Source organism: Alnus glutinosa, chromosome 2 (genome assembly GCF_958979055.1).
Source record: "Alnus glutinosa chromosome 2, dhAlnGlut1.1, whole genome shotgun sequence".
NCBI lineage: Eukaryota > Viridiplantae > Streptophyta > Magnoliopsida > Fagales > Betulaceae > Alnus > Alnus glutinosa.
Genome location: NC_084887.1, coordinates 29045467 through 29067030, shown reverse-complemented (window position 1 = coordinate 29067030; position 21564 = coordinate 29045467). Strand labels below are relative to the sequence as shown.

The following is a 21564-nucleotide window of genomic DNA, read 5'->3' as shown; positions in this document are numbered from 1 at the left end:
TTTAATTGAAAGACAAAAATATCCAGTAGATTTCTTAGCCAACCGAAAGGCAAAGAAGGGCAACATAGTAATGTTACAATCTCAGAAAAATACTGAAAGACAAAAATAACCCTGCTTGATTTAATTCTAATGAAGAAAGAAAGAGTGCAGAACCGTAAATTCATGTAACGAAAGACATAAATAGCCCTGCCTGATTTAACTACAATGAAAAAATATAAAGGGCAAAACCATAAAACTGCATGTGTCAAACAAAATGCACTGTGCAAGAGGCTTTCACACTTTTATATTACTCTAGAGTAAAGAAATACCGATTAAAATAGATACATTGCCATTTGCCACGATTTTGAAATACGTGTAATTGAAATTTTAGGATCCAATTACAACTGTGGTCAAACTATTAAGAGTTCATTATATAATCGCACTTATTTCTTATTTCAAATGAAGATTCATTCTTAAAAGAACTTTACAATTTACATTTATTAAAATAAAAAGGTTATTCTATACATATGAGATATAGTTAGCAATTTTTTATTTATTTATATTCACTGATGTTTTATCTTGATACAGTTTTCATTATGTTGTGGACAATACGTTCTACGATGTTCTTCACGTCTCATGATCGTTGCAAAACAGACAAGGTCAAGAGAACACGCCAGGAGTTGGCCAGCGTTCTTTCCTTTGATACCTAAATCAACATTTCTGTGTAAAGAATTTTTAGTATAATAATATCAGTGCTTATTTTATAGGCCGAGAGGTACCAGCAAACCTCTATTACGATATTGTCTCTTACTTGACAGCATGACGTAATATCTAATTAAAGTTTCACTAATGGGCCAATTATGGGCCTAAAGGCTCGTAATCTTTTTTATTGGGTTGGTCTGAATTGATTATTCCTAACATTTTACTTTTTCAATTTTAGAATTCAAGTTTGGTAAATTCATTAATCTTATTTTTAAACTCATCTTTAATCCACGTTTCTTTTTTGTTCTACTATTTTATCTTCAAGGCCTTCAGGTTGTGTGCACTAGTCAATGACATGGGTGTTTTTGAATTGGTAAGTATAGCCAAAGAATACAAAGCCCCCATTGGTTGGATGGTAGGAAAAAGGTCTTCAAAGCAAATCAACCAATCACAAACAAGCAACTAAGCTACAGAAAACCTTTAAAAAAAAAAAAAAGAAGAAGAAATTGAAAAAACTCGTTCTTTACGCGCAATTGGACCATGGCATTCCCAGAACGTTCTGAGGAAGAAGCCAAGTCCAACTAAAAACAACCACTTTATAGGCACTTTTTGTTTTGTGTTCTCCGTAGCTTTTCTCACTTTCTTACAGCCCAAACATCCCCAAAACCAAAGCTTTTTTTCTAGCTCTTCTACTGAATCTAGCCCGAAAATCGCTTCGTTGGCTTAGTTGAACCAGAGAGATAAAGAGGGATAGATAATGCCGAATTGGGAGCTCAAGAGCTGTTGCAAGCACGACCAGGTCGTGTTCTTGGTTACTATCGGTGTCTTCACCGTTGTAATCCTAGCGGTACGCTTCGTTTTTGTCTTACTCTTTCTTCTTGGTTTAGGCTTTGTTTGGTTCCCAAGAAAGGAAAGGGGAAAGTGGAATTGGGTTTTCATGTTTGCTTTTTTTTTTTGAAGAATAAGCAGCTCTAGTCAACTGACCTAAAAGTTGCATTGGGCTCAATTTAGAAAAAAATTTGAGGCTCGGGATACTGATATTCTTATACATTTTGTAGGTAACCAAACAGAACATTTAGGTTAGTTTTCACTTCTGCTTTTTTCCTTCTAGATTTGAAATAGAATTCCCCGTCGATGCAAGTGGATTTTGGGCCTAATGATAATGAAGTAATTTTTTTTTCTTAAAAAAAAAATCGGTTGGTTTGCTTGTTTGTTGGGGAATTTGCTAATTAACTTAGTAAATTATGGGGCTGTGGTTAAATATTTAGAAGATCATTGGTAACAAATTATTGTTTTATTAGGTAAATAACGTAGTAGTGTTCAATTTTGAATAGGTTTTTGTCGTATGACGCTATCTGGAGCAATCCTTTTCCCCTACAAACCAAATAGAATTTATGTGAATAAGTTTTTTAGAGATATCGAACTAGTATTGTTTATAGTTAATCATAACTGGAAAGCGCTTGACAAAATCTCAAAATGAGCATTATTATAAGTTAGCAGGATCAACCAAAAGAGCAAGATGAGAAGAAGTTTTCCGAGAGGGTTTGGTCATGTGTAATAGATACTTGTGGTGCTTCAAAGCTGTGTGAGCTTGATGACAAAGGCAATGTCAGGGTAGGGGAAAGGTGAGATATTGCTTTGAGGTGCGGGGAGGAGATATGATGCCCTATGCCCCAATAAAGATATGGGCCATGGAATAAATAGAGCAAGGTGACAAAGATTGATTTGTGTAACTTTCCCATTAGGTTAGAAGCGCATTCATTGAGATGACTTGAGTTTAATTTTGAAACGCAGTTCAATGGATTCGATTGTATATAATCTATTGGTATATGCATAAGATTTATCCTGCAGGAACAATTGACAATATTTTTATTATTCTCATTGAGTTTGAATGAGCTGTCCATTGTTTTCTCAGCTAGTCTTTTGATGGAGAAGTTCTGTTTCCATTGTTGTAGTTATGGAGGACAGTATTTTTGACACCTTTTAAGCTCATCACCGTGTTCCTGCATGAAGCCAGTCATGCAGTAGCTTGCATACTTACATGTGGCCGGGTAATAAGATCTTTGTATAACTTTTTGTGCTTTGATGACATGATCAGATAGCTCGAATGAAACCTTGTGTTCTTAAATAAGAAATTATCTATTCTCTCAAATTTTAATACACATTATATATAATAACCATGGATTATATTGCTCTGCAAATCATGTATTATCTTACATGCAACTTTTGAGTTTGAATCGGAATTGATTTAGAAATATATTTGGTACATAAATTATTGTTAGTTGACCATTGAGCTTTGGCTTTGGAGTGATCTAAGAGTATAGTTTATCAGAGTCTTTTGACTCCTAGTATAACATATCTTGAAATTTGTCTACGGCTACAAATTGTAGATAACCATTATAATTTCTACTTGGTCATCGTCTAAGCACAATTCAAATGGCGAAATTGGTTTTTAGATCTGCCTAGGATGAAGTAATTAGCTGTTCTAAATTATAGATAACGAACATATTTATAGATAATTAACATAACTTTCATACTGCCTTTTATTTTTGGCAAGTAATGTCATATTTCTCTTTCTACGGTAAAGATGGGTTCAAGATATTATTGTTCTTGTCCTCATTGTCTCATCTCTACTTTTAAGTTTTCTGACACCAAATTTCTACAGTAAAGATGGCTTATTTTGGATTGAATGTTGAATATTTTCATCCATGAAGTTCATGCTGCCTGTTTTTGAAAACATTGACTTGGGATTCTGAGTATCTATGCTCAAATTTTACACTGATTAGTGCCTTGTCATGATGACTGTTCAAGTTGAGATGCAAATGACTCTGATTTTAAGGCCACGTTTTATTGAAACTCTAGATACTATTGCATTACATTTGATATTTAATTCCTTGCTTTCTGCATTGGTATATGGTCAATGATATGTAAGGTGATTTAATTTAATGTACAGGTGGAGGGGATGCAGGTTCACGCAAATGAGGGTGGGGTAACACAAACCCGTGGTGGGGTATATTGGATTATCTTGCCCGCTGGATGTAATATGCTTTTCTCCCTGAAAATTTCATTTCTCATTGCAAGCATCCTTATTGTTCATGCAATACTGCATGGACACTTATATGAGGCAATTAATAGGACAAGAAACAAAGTGTTGGAGTGATAAGTACGCAAGCACACATATGTATCTCCTCCTCTGCCTCCGTTCCTTATTGAGAATCTCACTTTGTCCACTTTATACTCAAATGTGGACTTCTTTACATGTTTGAATTCTGCTTGACATGTCCAATTGTTTTTCACTACATCTGATGTAACTTAAAGGGCTATGGTTATTTTAGAGAAAGAAATAGTCAGAGAAGACTAAAGGGAGGGAGGAAGAGAGATGTCAATGAAAGGAAAGAGAAGATGGGGCTGGAAACAGAGCAAACAAACTCAAAAATAATTTTTAAACACAAAATTCATGACCTTCCTTAGAGCCATAACTTGAGCCCTCATATAGGTTTATTTTCCAACCCTTGACAGACAAAAACACACTTAATATCCATTTATTGTAGAACCTGTAAGTACAAGAAATATCCCAAAACTATGCATAAAATTAGATTCCAACCCACGTGGAAAATTTCAAACAATATCTCATTAAAACATATTCCCTGAATAAAAAGCTCCTTTCCTAAGTCTTCTGAGTTCTCCTTCTCCAAAACTTCTTTCTTCCTTTAAAATTCCATATCTTTTGGCAAGAGATTGGGTGTAACACTAAAGTACTGTAACAAAAACTTCAAAACTTAACAACCCTCCACTTATATCAACATCTAACATGGCATATGGCAAGGGAACATCACCCATTTGTGGAAGTGCTTGCAGTGCTGAGTTTTCATGCTCTAAAAGTTAAAGAAACACCATAAAGACTGAAGTATTATGTTTTACTATTAACCTAATGGATCCCTTCTGCCTCTTAACTTATGTTATATCCGCTCTCAATTGTGTGATCTTCAATTTGATACGAGCGGCTTCTTACTGATAGCCACGATTTGAATATTCTTTGTCATCCAGATCTTGGTTCATCATTTTGGGGAATGGTCTTGATACTCGCATCTACAAATATCCTAAGTGCAAGAATTGCCGCTGGTTGTTTTGCACTTGCTCTGTTGGTTGTGCTCTTTGTTGCTAAAAATGTAAGAGTTATAAAAGGCAGATACAATCTCTAGTTATATTTACTATGCCATACACAAATTCTATTGTTTGTTGGTTCATTCTTCTACTTTTATTTTCTTTAAATAGATCACTAAAGATTTTAATTTCTGTACTATTAATCGCTGTCACTGTTGTTCAACCAGTGGACACTTCGTGGACTTTGTATTGGTGAGTGCTTTCATGATCTTGCTAAGAATTTTTAATTCAATGATATCCACAGGCTTTCATGCTCAAATTATTGATGTTTACCAACTGAATCTCTCAGGTTTCATTATTTTCCTCGCTATAATATGGATTCTGCAAGAAACAACAAAAGTCCGTATTCTTCGCTATGTGATTCTCTTCATCGGTATACTCTTATCCTGTCATATGTTTACTTTCTAAGAAATAAATTTGCTTTTAAATACTACATCAATATTTAATCTCTTGGGTGGAGGACAAGAGTGGCTTATGTTTAATTTGGCCAACTGCAGGTGTGATGAACAGTTTGTTTTCAGTTTATGGTATGTTCATTGACTCTTTTTTACGAACCCAAATGCTATTATTTGAATTCATATTTCAAATGACATCTAATATAATTCCTTTTTAGTTTTTTTTATTTTTATTTTTTTTTAAGACCCTAAATCTTATTGACACAGATATTTATGATGATCTAATATCTCGAAGAGTCCACACCAGCGATGCTGAGAAGTTTGCAGAAGTTTGCCCCTGCCCTTGTAATGGGGTTTCATGGGGTGTAATTTGGTGAGCTTCATAGCATGACAAGAGCATGAATACCCACGCATAAAAAGGGGATAAAGCATGAATCAGTATCTGTTAGGGATCATTGTCTAGGTTGTAAATGCATTCATGATTAATTGTTAACGTTTTGTTCTCACTTTCTTATTTTTATGATTTCTACTTGCAGGGGAATGATATCAATTGTATTTCTTTGTGGATCCATGTATCTTGGACTTGTTATCTTATCTTGAGGTACAACCTGCTTCTGCATGTAATTTGATTCTTAAATATTTATATGTATACGCTTAGGTGCATATGATTGTCTCATGCAAATTAATTAAATGTACTTGCATTGCATTTAAAGGTACAAAACCATCATTTGGAATGTAGTCAACGGATACAAAATAAGATGCTCTTAAATCTTTCAGCAATTAATCACATTAAAAAGATGAAAGTAATTTTCAACTGTTGAACTTGAAAATTATAGAGTAGAGAAATTTAAAATGCTTGTGGACTTAATTTGAATGGTATTTAGAAACATGATGTATTGATCAGTTCTCAAGGAATGTCTAAAAGCTACTCATTATTTCTCTTCTCTGTTGAATAAGTTTCCTTTGCTTAACTAATTTGAATCATGGTTTCTTCAGGAAGTATCATGTGTTATGGAAACCTGCTAAATACTTTTAAGCAAGATTGTTTCAGATCTGGAAAAGCTTGATGCTGAAAGAAAAGCATCTTGAAACTAGATCAGCAATTCTCTCTTCAGGCCCAAAATAATAATGATAATAATAATAATAATAATAATAATAATAATAATAATAATAATAATAATAATAATAATAATAATTAAAAAAATTAAAAATTAAAAAAAAAATAAAAAATAAAAAAGAGAAAGAAAGGAAACTATATTAGCATTATTGAGCCAATGAACTCTAGCTCTAGTAGAGCTCATTTTCCCATGAAAATAAGGTGGAGGGTGAGATGGTGGGCGTAGCTTAACAATCAAAAGTCAATATTGTTGAACTGCATAAACTATCTGTGGAAGGGGAAAAGGTAATTTTTTTCCACATATGATGCACATCATTCTTGTGCATGGCTGCTGTCTTATTATGGCTATACTTGTAGCATTAATTTCAGAAATGGAATTATCCAGGAGAAGAATTCACTCAAAACTAATACCATCTGGCTTGTCAGATTTTGAAATAATCATTATTATTTTTAATTATTTATATAGCATATTCTAGTAAAGTATGTTAGAGTATGTTTCCACTTTCCTATCTTCTGTTCTATCATTTAATGTAATATTTATACGCCAAAGAGTTTTGATTTATATGACTTTAATAATTTCTTTTGATTTATATGACTTTTAATTCCCCCAAAGAATACGGTGGAGAGAGAGGTTGTGGGTTCAAGTCCCCATTGGATGCTTCTCTAACTTACCAATAGGATGAAAAACATAAAAATTAAGATTATACAGTAAAATATAAGGTATTAAAATATCATACTGCACACCCAGTAGTGGGATGTTCAGCTTAGACATTTGCTTTCTCATAAGATGTTTGGCTCACTGACTGATGCTGAATGGCCTCAGAACCTGATGTGGCAATGGTAATCTGTTTTTTTTCTTCCTTTATGTTTCTTATACTGTAAAATTACAACTTATCCCAAAAACTTAAACTTATAGGAAGCGGTAAAAAAATTTATTGAATCAATACTTTAATATATACATTTGTATATTCAAAATTAAAATAAAAAAGGGGCCAATATGGTCTCGAATTATGGGGAAAATAAAAACTGTAGAGCCACTTCAACTGGTAGGCAAGGATATCTGATATGAAGTGATATAGCAAACCTTATTAATCTTTCTTTGTGCAATAAATGGGATGTGTTGATGTGAAATGGAAGCAAACTATATCAGATTTGATGTTGCTTATTCCTGGGGAAAGTTGTTTCGGGACATTGCCATTTTTATTTTTGTTTTAATTTTTTCAGGTTCAGAGACCTTGGGTTCAAACTATTCTTGATATTGCAGAGAACAGCAGTGTGCTCGCCAATTTTTTTTTGTAACTCTTAAACGATTGTGTATACTGTTCATAGACATCACTTCATGATTCATTTGATAGTGAGAGCGTGGCCTTGCCACTCTTGCTTCCATGGCTTTATTCTTTTCACCCTTTCTTATTGAGGGTTAACTTTCACATATATTACAGTTCATTGTAGGAAAATTTGTACTCATGTATTGGTCACTCAATTGAGGTCCAAAAGTGATGGAAAATATTCACATTTATTTGCCGCACTTTTGTACATCCCTTTCTGGTTTGATTCGCCACATGAATATAAACTTGTCATGTAACTTGATGCCCAATGTCCACAAATAAAGTTCCTTTCTTATCCAAAATTGTGTGGAGAATAAAGTTAATGCCTTGGATGGATTAGCATGTCTCAAGGGTCAACGGAGTGTCTGTCACGAATATCAAAGAATGCACGTGGCAATTTCAAAGATAATCCATTATTTTGTCTATTTAGAATAATCTTTGATGACTGTAAAAGAATGAATATATTTCTGATTTTCTAAAAGTAAAAGCTAGAAAGGAGCCACAGTTATATGGTAATCTATCGATATGATCTTTGGTTCAAAAGCCTCACGCTTTGCTTTATTGAAATGTTATCTTTATGTGAAGGATCAACTATTCTATTTATGTATGACTATTTCTATTTTTGACCAATATATCTGTTGAATTTAAAAATGGTGGGAATTGTTGAAAATAAAAGTCTAACCATTTAAAACACGTCGATCCACCCAGTATAATAGAGTAATGATTCACTACCACCTAAATATACAATTTTTCACCACCTTGTCTATGTATGACAAGGTGGTCCCCCACTTTAATTTATTTTTAAAAAATAAAAAAACTCAAAAAGTAGTGGGGGACCACCTTGCCACATAGGCAAGGTGGTGAAAAGTTGTATATTTAGGTGGCATTGAATCATTATTCAGTATAATATGGGTGTGATAAATGGATGTTAAGAGTAACATTATTCTGAAAATCCTACTATTCACACACATTTATCACACTTATGTTATACCGGTTGATATTACGTATTTTAAGTGGTATAAAACATGTCATGTCAGCCAGTGTAACATGAGTGTTATGATGAATTAGTGTGAAGTGTAATATTACTCTTTTGATAATAGCTGATATTACAATGGTTAAACCTTATCACGTCAGCTTTATAGGATATTTGTGGAGTGTTTGTTTAGTAATTAAGTAGCATTACTGATCAAGTTATGGTAAATCTAACATTAATCATTTTCATTTGAACTTTCACTGTTCTACAAATTCTCATTCTCCCTACTCTTAACCATAAACTAAGATTGAAAATTACTTTCCATAAAATGGGATCAGATTTAAGAGCCTTTCAAAGATTATACAATGGTAACATAATCTTTCCAACTCCAAATCTTGAAAGAGGTTAGTGAGGATATGCATGACCTTATCCAAAAAAAAAGTTAGAGAGGAAGGAATTTGTGGGCCTTGAGATATATATGCCCACTTGCTAAGTCAAACAAGCAGCTTCGAGTTTAGCTTCTTAAAATCTTGCATACACGGCGGTCTTGTCTAGTTGCCCAGTGATGGATTAGAGCATCTCCAATAGAATAATCAAATGGTTCATAAAAGTTAAATTTGATTATTATGAATAATTTTTCTTCTTCAGCAGAATAGGCAGAATATAATTTTTCATTCTATAGTAAATAGTAAATAGATAATTCTACATATTCACTATTCACACTCCAAAGAATCTTTTACTATTTTATCTTTCCCCTTTTCCATCTTTCACTCGCTCCTCTTAATTTCTTTCACACTCTTTCACACACAAAAATATTTAAAGAAAAAGTGGGTAGATCGATAGAAAATTCGTTGAAGTGTACGTGTATAGAAAATTGAGTAACTAAAATAGAAATTTATACTTTTTAATAATTATTTTGGATATTCCTGCTGAAGATGCTTTAAATGGGCGTGATAGGATTGTAATTAAGATAGCTCAAGTAGTACTGTTTCTCAATTCCTGGCATGGAATTGACATATCTAGGGCATTACCTTTAGAACAAAATTCTTCTTTGTGGCCATGCATGTGACGACATTGTTCTTTCCTGGATTCATGGTCATTAAAATATATGGCTTAGGTGCTGTAAATTTTTTTACAGCACCTATGCTGTAGTAAATCTAAGGGTTTGGATTTGATTTCAAACCCTCTGGATTTGATTTCAAGGGTTTGAAATCAAATCCAAACCCTTAGATTTACTACAGCATAGGTGCTGTAAAAAAATTTACAGCACCTAATCCATATATTGTTGGGTCCTTTTGATTAATTCCTAGCTTAAATACTTGAGAAACAATAAAGATTGACTTCAACTATTAGACATTCCCACTAATAATTATCAAAGTATCAACAGATTCCAATGACACTTCGGATATTGGGAAATTAGTCCATCCAAGATAACCAACATCCTTTATTCCCCAAATATTTTTGGCTGCCCTCACGTGTAGAAAAATCAACAAACTTACTTATTGGAAAATAAACAGTAATTATTAATTCGCGATTGAGACACTAATTTGTTTCATGTGTATATATATATAATGGAATATTATATTAAGAGAGAGAGATTTAGGACACCGATAAAGACCGTTAGGACTACATCTTAACTATTAAAATATGGATCATGCAGGATTCACTTTAATTTTAAAAAAATTGTAGATTCTCAAATTATGTAAATTAATGTCGTTTCTTGCATCGAATGAGTACTTGAAATATACAACCTATTAAAAAGGTGGCATGTTATTCATGCCACTTAAAAAAAAAAAAAAAAAAATCATCCTAAAAGGTTTTTCTTTACTTTTGAAGATAAGTACCCTTCTTCTTTAATACACTAAAAGAAAATAAAATAAACCTACAAGAAAATAAAATAAAGACGAACCTATAATATAGAGAATATTTTAACATTTCATAATTAATTAAGATTAATGTAATGTAGGCCGGCCGCCAGGCCTGAAAATTAATATTGATATGATTGGGATATGGAATGTTGTACTCGATCCAGCAGGTTTCCTAAGCAAACAGATGGAGGGTACCCGCTTGTCCCTGGCCTATATAAACCCATTGAAGCTTTGTAGCTTGGCATGGCATGCAATAAGATGAAGCTTCGGAAGATTGAAAGGAGAAGTTTCCAACTTCCCTCAAAGGCTTCCAATAATATTCCATGCTAAGATCAACTTCAAGTATGAGAGTGCTGGAAGATTTGAGGGACCTTGAAGGCTTACTCCTGCTAGCTTGCGCCTTTAGTTTCGAACTGGTTATTTCAATTAAGAAACATTTTTCCAATCTTTCTTTTTGGAGAACAAAGTGGGGATAAATATCCTTAATTAACATATATAATATATATATATAGATTGCCATCAAAAGCAAACTGAGTGTTTACGTACTTGGACGTACGTTTGGTTCTGTCACATGCATTCGCAGTTTTGCACTCAGGTGAGGAAGTAATGGCATGGAGTTTTCAGTTTATCATATATATCGAACATTTGATTATCTTTTTCTCAAAAGTACTACAACTTTTAATTAAATTAAAGACGTTAATTTATCCTTCAGGTTGCCTTAATTGTGTACCATTCAAGTGCTTAGTTACGTACTTTAGTTTCACCTAATTCACTTTTTGTAGAATGTCATTGTCTTGCATGATGGAAATCGTAGGATTTGTTTGAAATTTGATCAAAGTTAATTAATTCCTTCGTAGGATTTCTTTTTTTTATATCATCACTAACTTGTTGCAATGTTTCTTCATATTTGCTTCGATGCATATATATGGTTCAAAATGTGTCAAATTACTCATAATTAATTTAATGGCTTAAAATCAAACCAACCTAAAAGAAAGAAAAGTCAGTCACTGAACCTATACTTCTGTTATCTTTCATTTTTTGAAACATTAACCTCAGCTTTCCTTAATTTTCTGAAACCACATTCTCTCTTTTCTCTTTCAAATAAAATTTTAAGTAACTTTCCCCTTGGATAAATGTTTTAATTTTCTAAGAATCCAAATGACGGTTCGCAGGTTTTTATTAAAATTTATGAAGAAATTAATATTTTTATTGTAGATAATAGTGCCATTCATCTATGGTGAAGCTCATATCGATCATAAATGAAATAAAGTTGCCAAAAAAAAAAAAAGGAAGCTGAGAATTAATTAGGCTATTTTAGAAAAAAGAAAGATGAAAGAGAAGGGAGAGAAGTGGTTTCAGAAAAGAAAGGTGAGAGAAGACGTACGTAGGTATTCACTGAGGATAGCTTTCCTTTCTCAAGTTCGAGCCATTATATTAATCATGAGTAACGTGGCATGCATATTTTGAACCAAAACAAAAGAGATAAGAGATAAGAGTCTTTCACAATATACTCTTTAAAAAATTTCTAAATTTAACTCTAAAAATTTATTTTTGTTGATTTAATTAGCTAGTTACCGTAAGATCACATAATTTAGAAAAGAGATGAGAATTATAAGAAAGAGAGATAGAGAGAATTAAGGTGGTTCGGCCTATGGCCTACATCCACACGTCAAAGTCTTTTTTGGCTACATCTTTCATTGATTCGTTTGATTGTATACAAAACTCTCTTTATAGAGAAATAGTCTAAACGTTACAAGTCTCTTCTACTTTTACATTAACAATAATAAATCTAATTTATCATCTTGTAACTCTTGTCTCTTGAGTGCTTGTAACTCTTGTGACCTTGTCTCTTGAGTCCTTGTAACTCTTGTCTCAATACGCCCCCCACAAACCCAACGGTAGATCACAGATGTTGAGGTTTGATCTTGATTCCTTGAACATCAAAGGGCCAGGAAAAAAAAAAAAAATCTACTATGGCCTGAATTGGAACATCGGTTTCTATGACCGAAACTTGGAATGCGGCAACTTTGGCCGGCATCGGATACTATAGTCGAGACTTGGACATTGACAACTTTGGCCGGCATCAGTTACTATGGCTGGAATTTGGACATCAACAACTTTGATCGGAAGCGGCTACTATGGTCGGAATTGGGCCAACTATAGGCACAAAACCTCTTTGAGCTCTCTTTTTCTTTTGGTTTTTTCTTCTTCCTTATTTAACAAGTGATAATTGGGTGTGTAGTATTTGTTGGTAGAGGAAACAATGGTAGTACGACATGTCATCTTGACAATGAGAGACTCACGTGGGTGTGAGAAGAGAAATAGCTCTGGCACAAGATAAGAAAATGTAGAAGGATGAGAAAACCCAGGGAAAAAAAAAATTGGCACACGATAGATATTTGTGGGCATTTTGATTTTAGTTATGATATAAGATGCAAAAAAAAATAAAATGAGTGAACCAAAAAAATAATAATAAAAAAGAATTGGCACATGATTGAATACTGGCATTAGCCTATATCTCTGATAGCATGTAAGATCACAAAATTTAGGAAAGAGATGAGAATTACAAGAAAGAGAGATAGAGAGAATTAAGGTGATTTGGCCTATGGCCTACATCCACACGTCAAAGCTTTTTCTTGACTACATTTTTTCTTGATTCGTTTGATTGTATACAAGACTCTCTTTATAGAGAAATAACATAAAGGTTACAAGTCCATTCTACTTCTACATTAACAACAATAAATCTAATTTATCATCTTGTAATTCTTATATCTTGAGTGATTGTAACTCTTTTGACATTGTCTTGAGTTCTTGTAACTCTTGTCTCAATAGTCACTTTTCAGTTATTAAATTAAAAACTCTCTAAATTTTTATCTACTTTAAATAAATACTATTTTTTATTGATAAAGTTAACTACTAAAAGCATTCAATAATTTCAATGTATTAAATTCAACTCAAACCAAACCTTTTAAAGCATTCAATGCAAAAAATAATATTAAAAAAAATTTAACATTCATTTTTTGGGCTGTTTAGATTTAAAGTGAGATTCTGCCAAATATTAAATTTAATTTTTGATAGAGAGTTTGTTAAATGGAAGTTTTTTTGTGTTTTGTTAAAACTTTAGAGAAAAATCAAATTTAAAGGTGTCAATTCATGTTCGCGTGCTGAGTTTGGGTCGTATCGAGGCATGTGTATAAAAATATATAGATCAGCTCTAACATTACTCGTTTAATTAAATAGGTTATACCCATCAACCCTAAGTCGTTAATTAATTTCGTGTTGGGTTTATGTTGGGTTTACGGGTCCTGTAAAAAAAAATGGCAGCCCTAAATGTCACATGTCGGCTCGGGTCATGTCGAAAAAAAATGGGTATAAGACTATATAGGTCAACCTTAACTCGATCCATTTAATTAAACAAGTTAGACTTCTCAACCTTAAACCGCTAATTTCTTGTTAAGTTTGTATCAAGTTTACGAGTTGTATGAAAAATTATTAGCTCTACATTGGAGTAAATAGTGGGATGAGAATGTGGGCCGATGAAAATTTGAAAGATATGGTGTTCTTACCATTGTTTTATTTTAGAAACGTGTATTCTTTGTAACATCTGACAAATTAATAAACCCTTGACTTTATCAATCGATTTCAAGACATTTATATACTGTATTAAGGATAAACAAACTAACAAGTATAAGAAAGATGTCATAAGACATTCAAATGTGTTGGATCTAATTATGCATATAGATAAATTCGTGGGTTATTTTCGGCCCCATGCTTTAGGGGCCATAAATATTTCCTCACCTTCATAGATGACTACTACTCACGATACAAAAATTCATAAAGGTGAGGCTAAAATAAGGCTAACTTATTCTGTGGAGAATAAGTTTAATTCAGTGACCTTTGAATGATTACCATGCCTCAAGTGTGAGAGAATTCAAGAATATATATCGATCCTTTTATTTTTGTGTGCGAGAATTCGACCTTAATTAGTTAATTTGATAAAGGGATAATTGCACCGTTGGTCCCTGTGGTATACCATAATTATTTTTCACTCCCTATGGTTTAAAAAGTTCATGGAAGGTCCTTGTGATATGCAATAATTACAAATCGATCTCTGACGTCAAATTATGTTAAATTTTTTAACATATTCTGTCAAATGCCACGTCAGCGACACGTGTCGCCAATAAGATGGCGACACGTGTCCACCGTAATAAAAAAAATATAATTTTTTTTAAAAAAAATAAAAATACTTATTTTTTTAAAAAAAATTAAAAAAAAAAAAAAACTGAAGGGGCCGGCCACCCCTTTGGGGGTGGCCTGGCCGCCCCCAGCCACTGGGGGTGGCCGCGCACCACCCCCAGTGGCCGCAGGGGTGGCGCGCGGCCACCCCCAAGCCACAAGGGGTGGCCCGATGGCCACCCCAGGCCACTGGGGGTGGCCGCGCGCCACCCCCAGACAACTCTGGGGTGGCGCGCGGCCACCCCTGGATCTTCCAGGGGTGGCCTTTCGGGCCACCCCCAGGCCACTGGGGGTGGCCGCGCGCCACCCCCGGCCACTGGGGGTGGCCGGCCCCTTCAGTTTTTTTTTTTTTTTGAATTTTGAATTTTTTTTAAAAAAAATAAGTATTTTTATTTTTTTAAAAAAAATTCATATTTTTTTATTACGGTGGACACGTGTCGCCATCTTATTGGCGACACGTGTCGCTGACGTGGCATTTGACGGAATCTGTTAAAAAATTTAACAGAATTTGACGCCAGGGATCGATTTGTAATTATTGCATATCACGAGGACCTCCCATGAACTTTTTAAACCATAAGGAGTGATAAATAATTATGGTATACTACAGGGACCAACGGTGCAATTATCCCTTTGATAAATATGCAATGCCCGTTTCTGATTTTCTAAATGGAGGCACAACTATCTATACAATCTTGGATTCCTTAATTAACCTGACATAAAAATTCATTGTAATTAAGTTCATGTCTAGATCATGAACCCATGCAGGAGTCCACTCGTCATGCTCACTTGGAATATAATACATCCTCAAGTACAAAGAGAAGAACTTATTTCGAACAACTCGGCAGATTATCCCAAAAAAGATATACATAACTTATAATTTTTTATTTTTTATTTTTTAAAAAAAGATAATAAAATACCCTCTCTAGCTGTTCCAAAATAATTGATTGATCAGAGCTAAGGCTGGGGAATTCGTGTTGGCGTGTCGGGTTGACTCATGGGTCGACCTAAACACCATCCATTTAGTTTAACGGGTCAAATTTTGCTTAAGTTTGACATTACTTATTTAAATAAACAAGTGATACGACACGACCGCATAACCCATTTAATAAATAGGTTGTGTTGGGTTGACCTAAACACGACTCTTTTAATCCGTTTAACCTATATATGAATTTAAATGCAATAATAGTAATAGTAGTAGTAGTAGTAATAACAGTAATAATTTTTTTATGAATTTTAGGCTTTTGTTTTTTAATTGTAAAAAATAATAATAATAATAATAACATAAGTTACGTGGATCACACATGAATTAAGCGAGTTGAACCGGAATTGACCCGTTTATTAAACGGATTATTTCGGGTCAAACCAGATCTGAATATACAAAACTCTAATCCGTTAATTTCGTGTCGAATTCTTGAGTCTTATAAAAAATTATTAATCCTCCTTAAAGCTGGACTTATTTCATTACTTTTGACCGAACCTAGCTAGTTGAAATGTTACCTTAATTTGCCTGTTCTCATATAATTAGCCAAACCCCAAAGAGATCATCTCATGCATGCAAACGTGGTCAGTACGTCAAAGACTTTAGATTTCGTGGCAGATACAAGTGGATCGATCCTCTAGAATTAATTGACTTTATACCAATACAATTTTTTCAAAATATATATATATATATATATATATATATCAAGGCCAAGAAATTACTAAATTCTAGCTAAAATTTGGTTACGAATTGAGTAGTCATGTCATGCAAATGACTCAATTATTCATTAGTTTGACACGCAAAACATATATTCAACTTATAGATAGCTCCCACCTATTACAATTATCAACGTACATCACTTATAATATAGCCATATATAATAGATCAAGCATCACTCATTTTCATTTGAACTTGGTACAAATTCTCCTTCTCGAAACCCTAACCAGAAACCATGCAAGATCGAAGATTAAACTTTCCAAAGAATCGGCCGATCAGATTAAATCAAAGATTGAAGATTAATTCGACTTTCCAAAGAATCGGATCAGATTTAAGACCCTTTTCAAACATTATAGTGTATATCATCTTTACACTAGCTACTACCACTTGAAAGAAGTTAGTGAGGGAGGAATTAATTTATTCCCCACTTGCTAAATCAAACTACAAGGTCTAGCTTCTGAAAAGCTTGTATGGGCTGAATGAGATGGGATTATGGTTTTTTTTTTTTTTTTTCGTGGGGAATAGGATCCTAAGTAATGCAAATGAGTTATTTCATAGTTAAGATTTTATTTCATTTCATCTAACGGTATACATGATGTCATGTGACAATTATATATGTCGCCATGTTATTTAAAAAAAAAATGAGGTGGGCATTATATACACTACCGTCAGATGAAACAAAATAAAATCTTAGTCATAAAATGATTATCTCTATGATCCTTGCGTGTTCGTGTGCGCAAACAGAAATGCAAATTATTATAAGACAGCTTGAGAGCTAGTTTCTCTCTCTTAATGCTGTTTCTCAATTTCTGACATGAGAAAGTTTGGGTGCGCGCATGATCAGTACCTGGCCTGTAGAACAAAGTGCTTAATTAATTGTTTGTAGCTTTCCATGTGACCTTGTTCTTTCCTGGATTCATGGCTTATTTTTCACAAAGGAATAAATCTTTATACAGGGTAGCTATTAAGATATAGATAGATGAGAAACAATAAGGTTTGACTTCACGTGCATGAACAAACTATTAGACATTCCCTCTAATCCTAAGAAAAAGTAAAATAGATTCCACTGACCCTTCGGATGGGGAATTAGTCGATCCAAAGACAACTAGTTTGTGCCTGTACGAACACCAAATGGGGATATCTCTAGGGTAATCAATGGCATCTAGGAAAGTTGGGGGAGAGTTGGCAGTAAAGTGAAAGCGTCTGTATATAGTGGGAGATATTGCAAATTTTTAAATTCCAATGGAAAGAAGCATTGCAAATTGAGTAGTAGTTGGATGGAAGTAATTAAGTGTCGTCTTATCTTTTTTTGGGCCTATATATATATATATGCTCCAATATTTATTCATGATTGTGACAACTATTTGATTTAGAAGGTTGCAACAGTTAAATTATCGCTTATCTTAAAACTTTAAGCTAATAAAAAAATAATAAATTGATTTAATTGTTTAAGTAGTATTTTAACACTCGATCTCCCTCGTGTATTAGACTAGACAACTAGCTAGATTATTTTAATTGAAAATGGAGAACAAACTATAAAGTAAAGGTTTGAACTCAGTGTCTCAACTCTGAAATCATGTTAAAATCATTATTTTTTTTTAAAAGCTTAATTAAGCTGATAAAAGAGTAAATATAATTATTTAATTCATATATTAACATTAACTTGTGCCTAAAAATGAATATTTAATTGATGGTGACACTAAACGCGGTAATATTCGAGCAGCTTTAATTTCCTAAGCAAATAGAAGGCAAGTACCGTCCCTATATAAATCCAATGAAGCTTAAGCTTAATTTGCAGCTGGGTATGGCAACATATTACATATATGCAAGATGAAGTCGATCGGTCAAGTTTTGAAGAAAGAATGGAGAAGTTTCCAAAATACCCTCAAAGGCTTCCAGTATTCCATGCATGCTAAGATCAAATTCAAGCATGAGAGTGCTGGAAGCTTTTGTCGGACTTTGAAGGCTTACTCTTCGATCACCATGAAAGAATTGAAGCAATATTTTCTTGACACCCATCGGTGAACAGGTGGGAGATGAACAGGACACCCCTCCAGACTAGTGTTGATGATATATGTCCTCACAACACATAGAGATAGCTAGCCATGAAAAGAATTCTATAGAGTTCAACTTCCAAGGTAAAAACTGTATATATGTATGAATATCTGTGTGCGCGCGTCTCCCCCTTGAAATGGCCGGTTTTGCAGTACTTCTGCTATGGTGTACTGATGAGTCACGTCAAGGGATTGTGGACGAGAGGTAAAGGCTACCCCATGAAACTAATATAAGAGCATTAACGCCAATTCGATTCATTCATTAATTCCTTGTTACATCGAGTTGGGTTTATAGGTCAGAAAGTGAAGGCAGGAGTTTTTAGTTTATCGTATTTAAGATTTGATCTTCTTTTATTGTAAGTTCGATCTACGTACTACTTTGGTTAAAAGATGTTTATTTACAGCTCTTGCATTCATGGCCCAGGCCGTGCTGGCCACCACCCATGCTACCACTGGCAACTGCCCTGCGCGCCCAGCCAATCATCGGCCATAGCCCAATGCAGCCCGGCCACCGCCAGCCGAACCTACTACCGCTAATAATTAGTTAACCATATTCGGCAGTCCTTTGTCGTCACCGACTACCATCTCCGGCGGCTCTCTACCGTTACTGGCCATCGTCTCCATAGGCCGTCCATCATTATCATCCACCGTACCGTCCGTCCACTTCTCTGATAGCCCTCCTCCATCACAAGCCAGCATTCACTACAGTCTTCGGCGGCCCTCCGCCATCATTGGCCTTTGCCGTCTCTAAAGGCCTTCTACGTACTGTCTGCCACCGTCTCCAACGGCTCTATGTCGTCATCGACCACCCCCAAAGGAGTGATTAGGCACCCATGAGACGACGAATACAAATGGTTTTCTTTTTCAAGAAAAAAAAAAAAATGTGGTTTTTTAGATACTATAATCTGGTTAGAAAATTTGGTCATCCTATTTTGTCACCAACAAATGAATAAAAATAGTGATTCTATAATTTCTATTACAGCTTCTCTTGTTCCGATTCCTAAAAAATTATTATTTTAGTGTACAAAACGTAACTTTCGTGATATCGCCGCGCCACAATGATTGCAGAGTTCCTATTTATCATCTAGATTCTAGACCGTTATTATCCCCCACGGTTTTAGAGGGTTTCCTTTCAATCTTGAAACATGTTTTATTTAATTAACTTTTGAAGGATGGATCGGACTTCAATAAAACAGAAGTAGTAAAGAATTAATTGCTAACGAGCTCCCACTATTCTAGACAAGCAGTCCCAGGAAGGTCAGCATACCACACAAATCTAAACCGGCCAGTTGGGTGAAGTGAAGTGAAGTGTTCCACTCGACACTTCATCGATCCTGTTTCCCAGTTCTATCCAATAAGCTAGGCGTCGTCTTGCCTTTCATTTTCGTGCGGAATAATGCTAAAAGTTTCTTTAATTTTGTGTATTTTTAAAAACGATGTAACTTTTAAAATTATCATTTGATTTGTGATCGAAGATTATTAAATTTTGATCTAATATAATAGTGATTTTGAAAGTCACGTTAATTTTAAAATGACTCAATAAAGATAGGTCCTATTATAGAATACTCTGTAAACAAAGCAAACAATTATTTTTATCAAAATATAGTAAATTTGAATAAATTTGAATGTTTTAACTTCCCATTAACGTGGAATGAAAGAATAATTATAATTATTGGACTCTTGTACAACTGTCATACAATTGGATAACGTCACAGTAAAAATTAATCTTAAATCAACACTTTTTTTTTACAAGTGCTGATCCAATGACTAATGTTGCTGCCACGTTATTTAGTTGTACAAAAATCTACTAAATAGCATTACACGGAACGAAAATATTCTTATATTGCACCATGTACTCCTATTTCGTTGCAACATAAGGTAAGAAAAGAAATATATATATATATATATATATATATATATATATATATATATATATATATATATATATATATATATATATATATATAGCAAGAAGAAGAGGATCGGAACATACAGCGACTTTGGGTGGCATATGAGATTTGGAATGTATGGGGAACTGTTATTGTTTGATTTTTGTTAAATTTCGTTTTAGCATGCATCTAACCCGGCGAAGAGTGTATTGGAGAAAGTGAGGTGGCTTAATAAATGCCCAAGAGAAAAAAGAAAAGGGATCCGATCGTTTTTTGATTTATTGGTTAAGAGGAAAAGGGGTAATTATTAATGGTGTACAGTGAGTTCTAAGATCGCGCAAGCCATTCCATCCTCTAATTCAATTTCAAAATTTCTCATACCGGCTCTAATTGGATTAAACTCAATCACTTTTTCTTTTTTCTTTTTTTGATAAAAGGTACTGCTTTCATTAAAACAAACCAAAGACTCAAAGGTCTCATTATAATGTTAAAGAATACCAAGATTTCCTAAACAGAAAATCAGAATTAAGTTTTGATTTGGAAGCAAACTATCTAAAAAACACCAAAAGATTACAAGATCATACATTGGAAGCCACCCCAACCAAATAAACACCACTACTAAAAAAAGATGGCTGATCTACGCTAAAAAGCGAAAAACTCCAATAAAATCCAAGCATCTGACAGGTAGCTTGCAAATCTAACTAAATAATACAGCAACGGACAAACACCCCCACAAACGAAGATGGCCGAACCATTGCAACTAAGAAAACCAAAAACCAATACAACCCAAACAGAGCCTCGATGAAGTGAAAGAACGATCTTCTGAGAACCGCCGTCCGACGAGGGAAGGGAAGTCGGGAGAGTGGCGCGTGGCCATCACAAGCCAGGAAGGTCTCTGGCGCGTGATTGCCACGCTCCGGTGAGGTGGGGGCAGTGGAGAACACGCCGAACGTCGAAGGACTCGGAGGACGCCAGGGAACCCAAACGTGAGGTCGATGTTGTGCAATCATGGAGAGAGAAGCATAGATCTATATCGAAAAATTTCGATCCAAACAAATCTCCCGAAAACACACAACACACGCCATCCTCCCCACAGAGCTCACCGGAAAACCCCAGCACCTGAAACCTCTGCTTGCACCAAAGAACAACAAAAAAACAAAGAA

The 21564-nt window shown here is 34.2% G+C and overlaps 1 protein-coding gene across 1 annotated transcript; it reads left to right on the top strand.

Annotated features, from left to right (window-relative positions):
- The first annotated feature begins 1203 nt into the window (after positions 1 to 1203).
- LOC133859272 (uncharacterized) lies at positions 1204 to 7895 on the top strand. Its single transcript, XM_062294611.1, has 10 exons — positions 1204 to 1528; positions 2637 to 2732; positions 3635 to 3719; positions 4729 to 4850; positions 5013 to 5037; positions 5135 to 5218; positions 5343 to 5372; positions 5508 to 5613; positions 5777 to 5841; positions 7582 to 7895. Exons 1-9 carry the CDS (start codon positions 1439 to 1441, stop codon positions 5838 to 5840), a joined length of 702 nt encoding a protein of 233 aa, XP_062150595.1. The 5' UTR covers positions 1204 to 1438; the 3' UTR covers position 5841; positions 7582 to 7895.
- The last annotated feature ends 13669 nt before the right edge of the window (positions 7896 to 21564 follow it).

What these genes read in the sequence shown, in the direction of transcription:
- LOC133859272 (XM_062294611.1), top strand. Translation starts at nt 1,439, where the DNA reads ATGCCGAATTGGGAGCTCAAGAGCTGTTGCAAGCACGACCAGGTCGTG. An exon ending in ACTTCGTGGACTTTGTATTG is followed by an intron (nt 5,038 to 5,134) that starts GTGAGTGCTTTC and finishes TGAATCTCTCAG; the next exon opens with GTTTCATTATTTTCCTCGCT. An exon ending in CAGTTTGTTTTCAGTTTATG is followed by an intron (nt 5,373 to 5,507) that starts GTATGTTCATTG and finishes TTATTGACACAG; the next exon opens with ATATTTATGATGATCTAATA.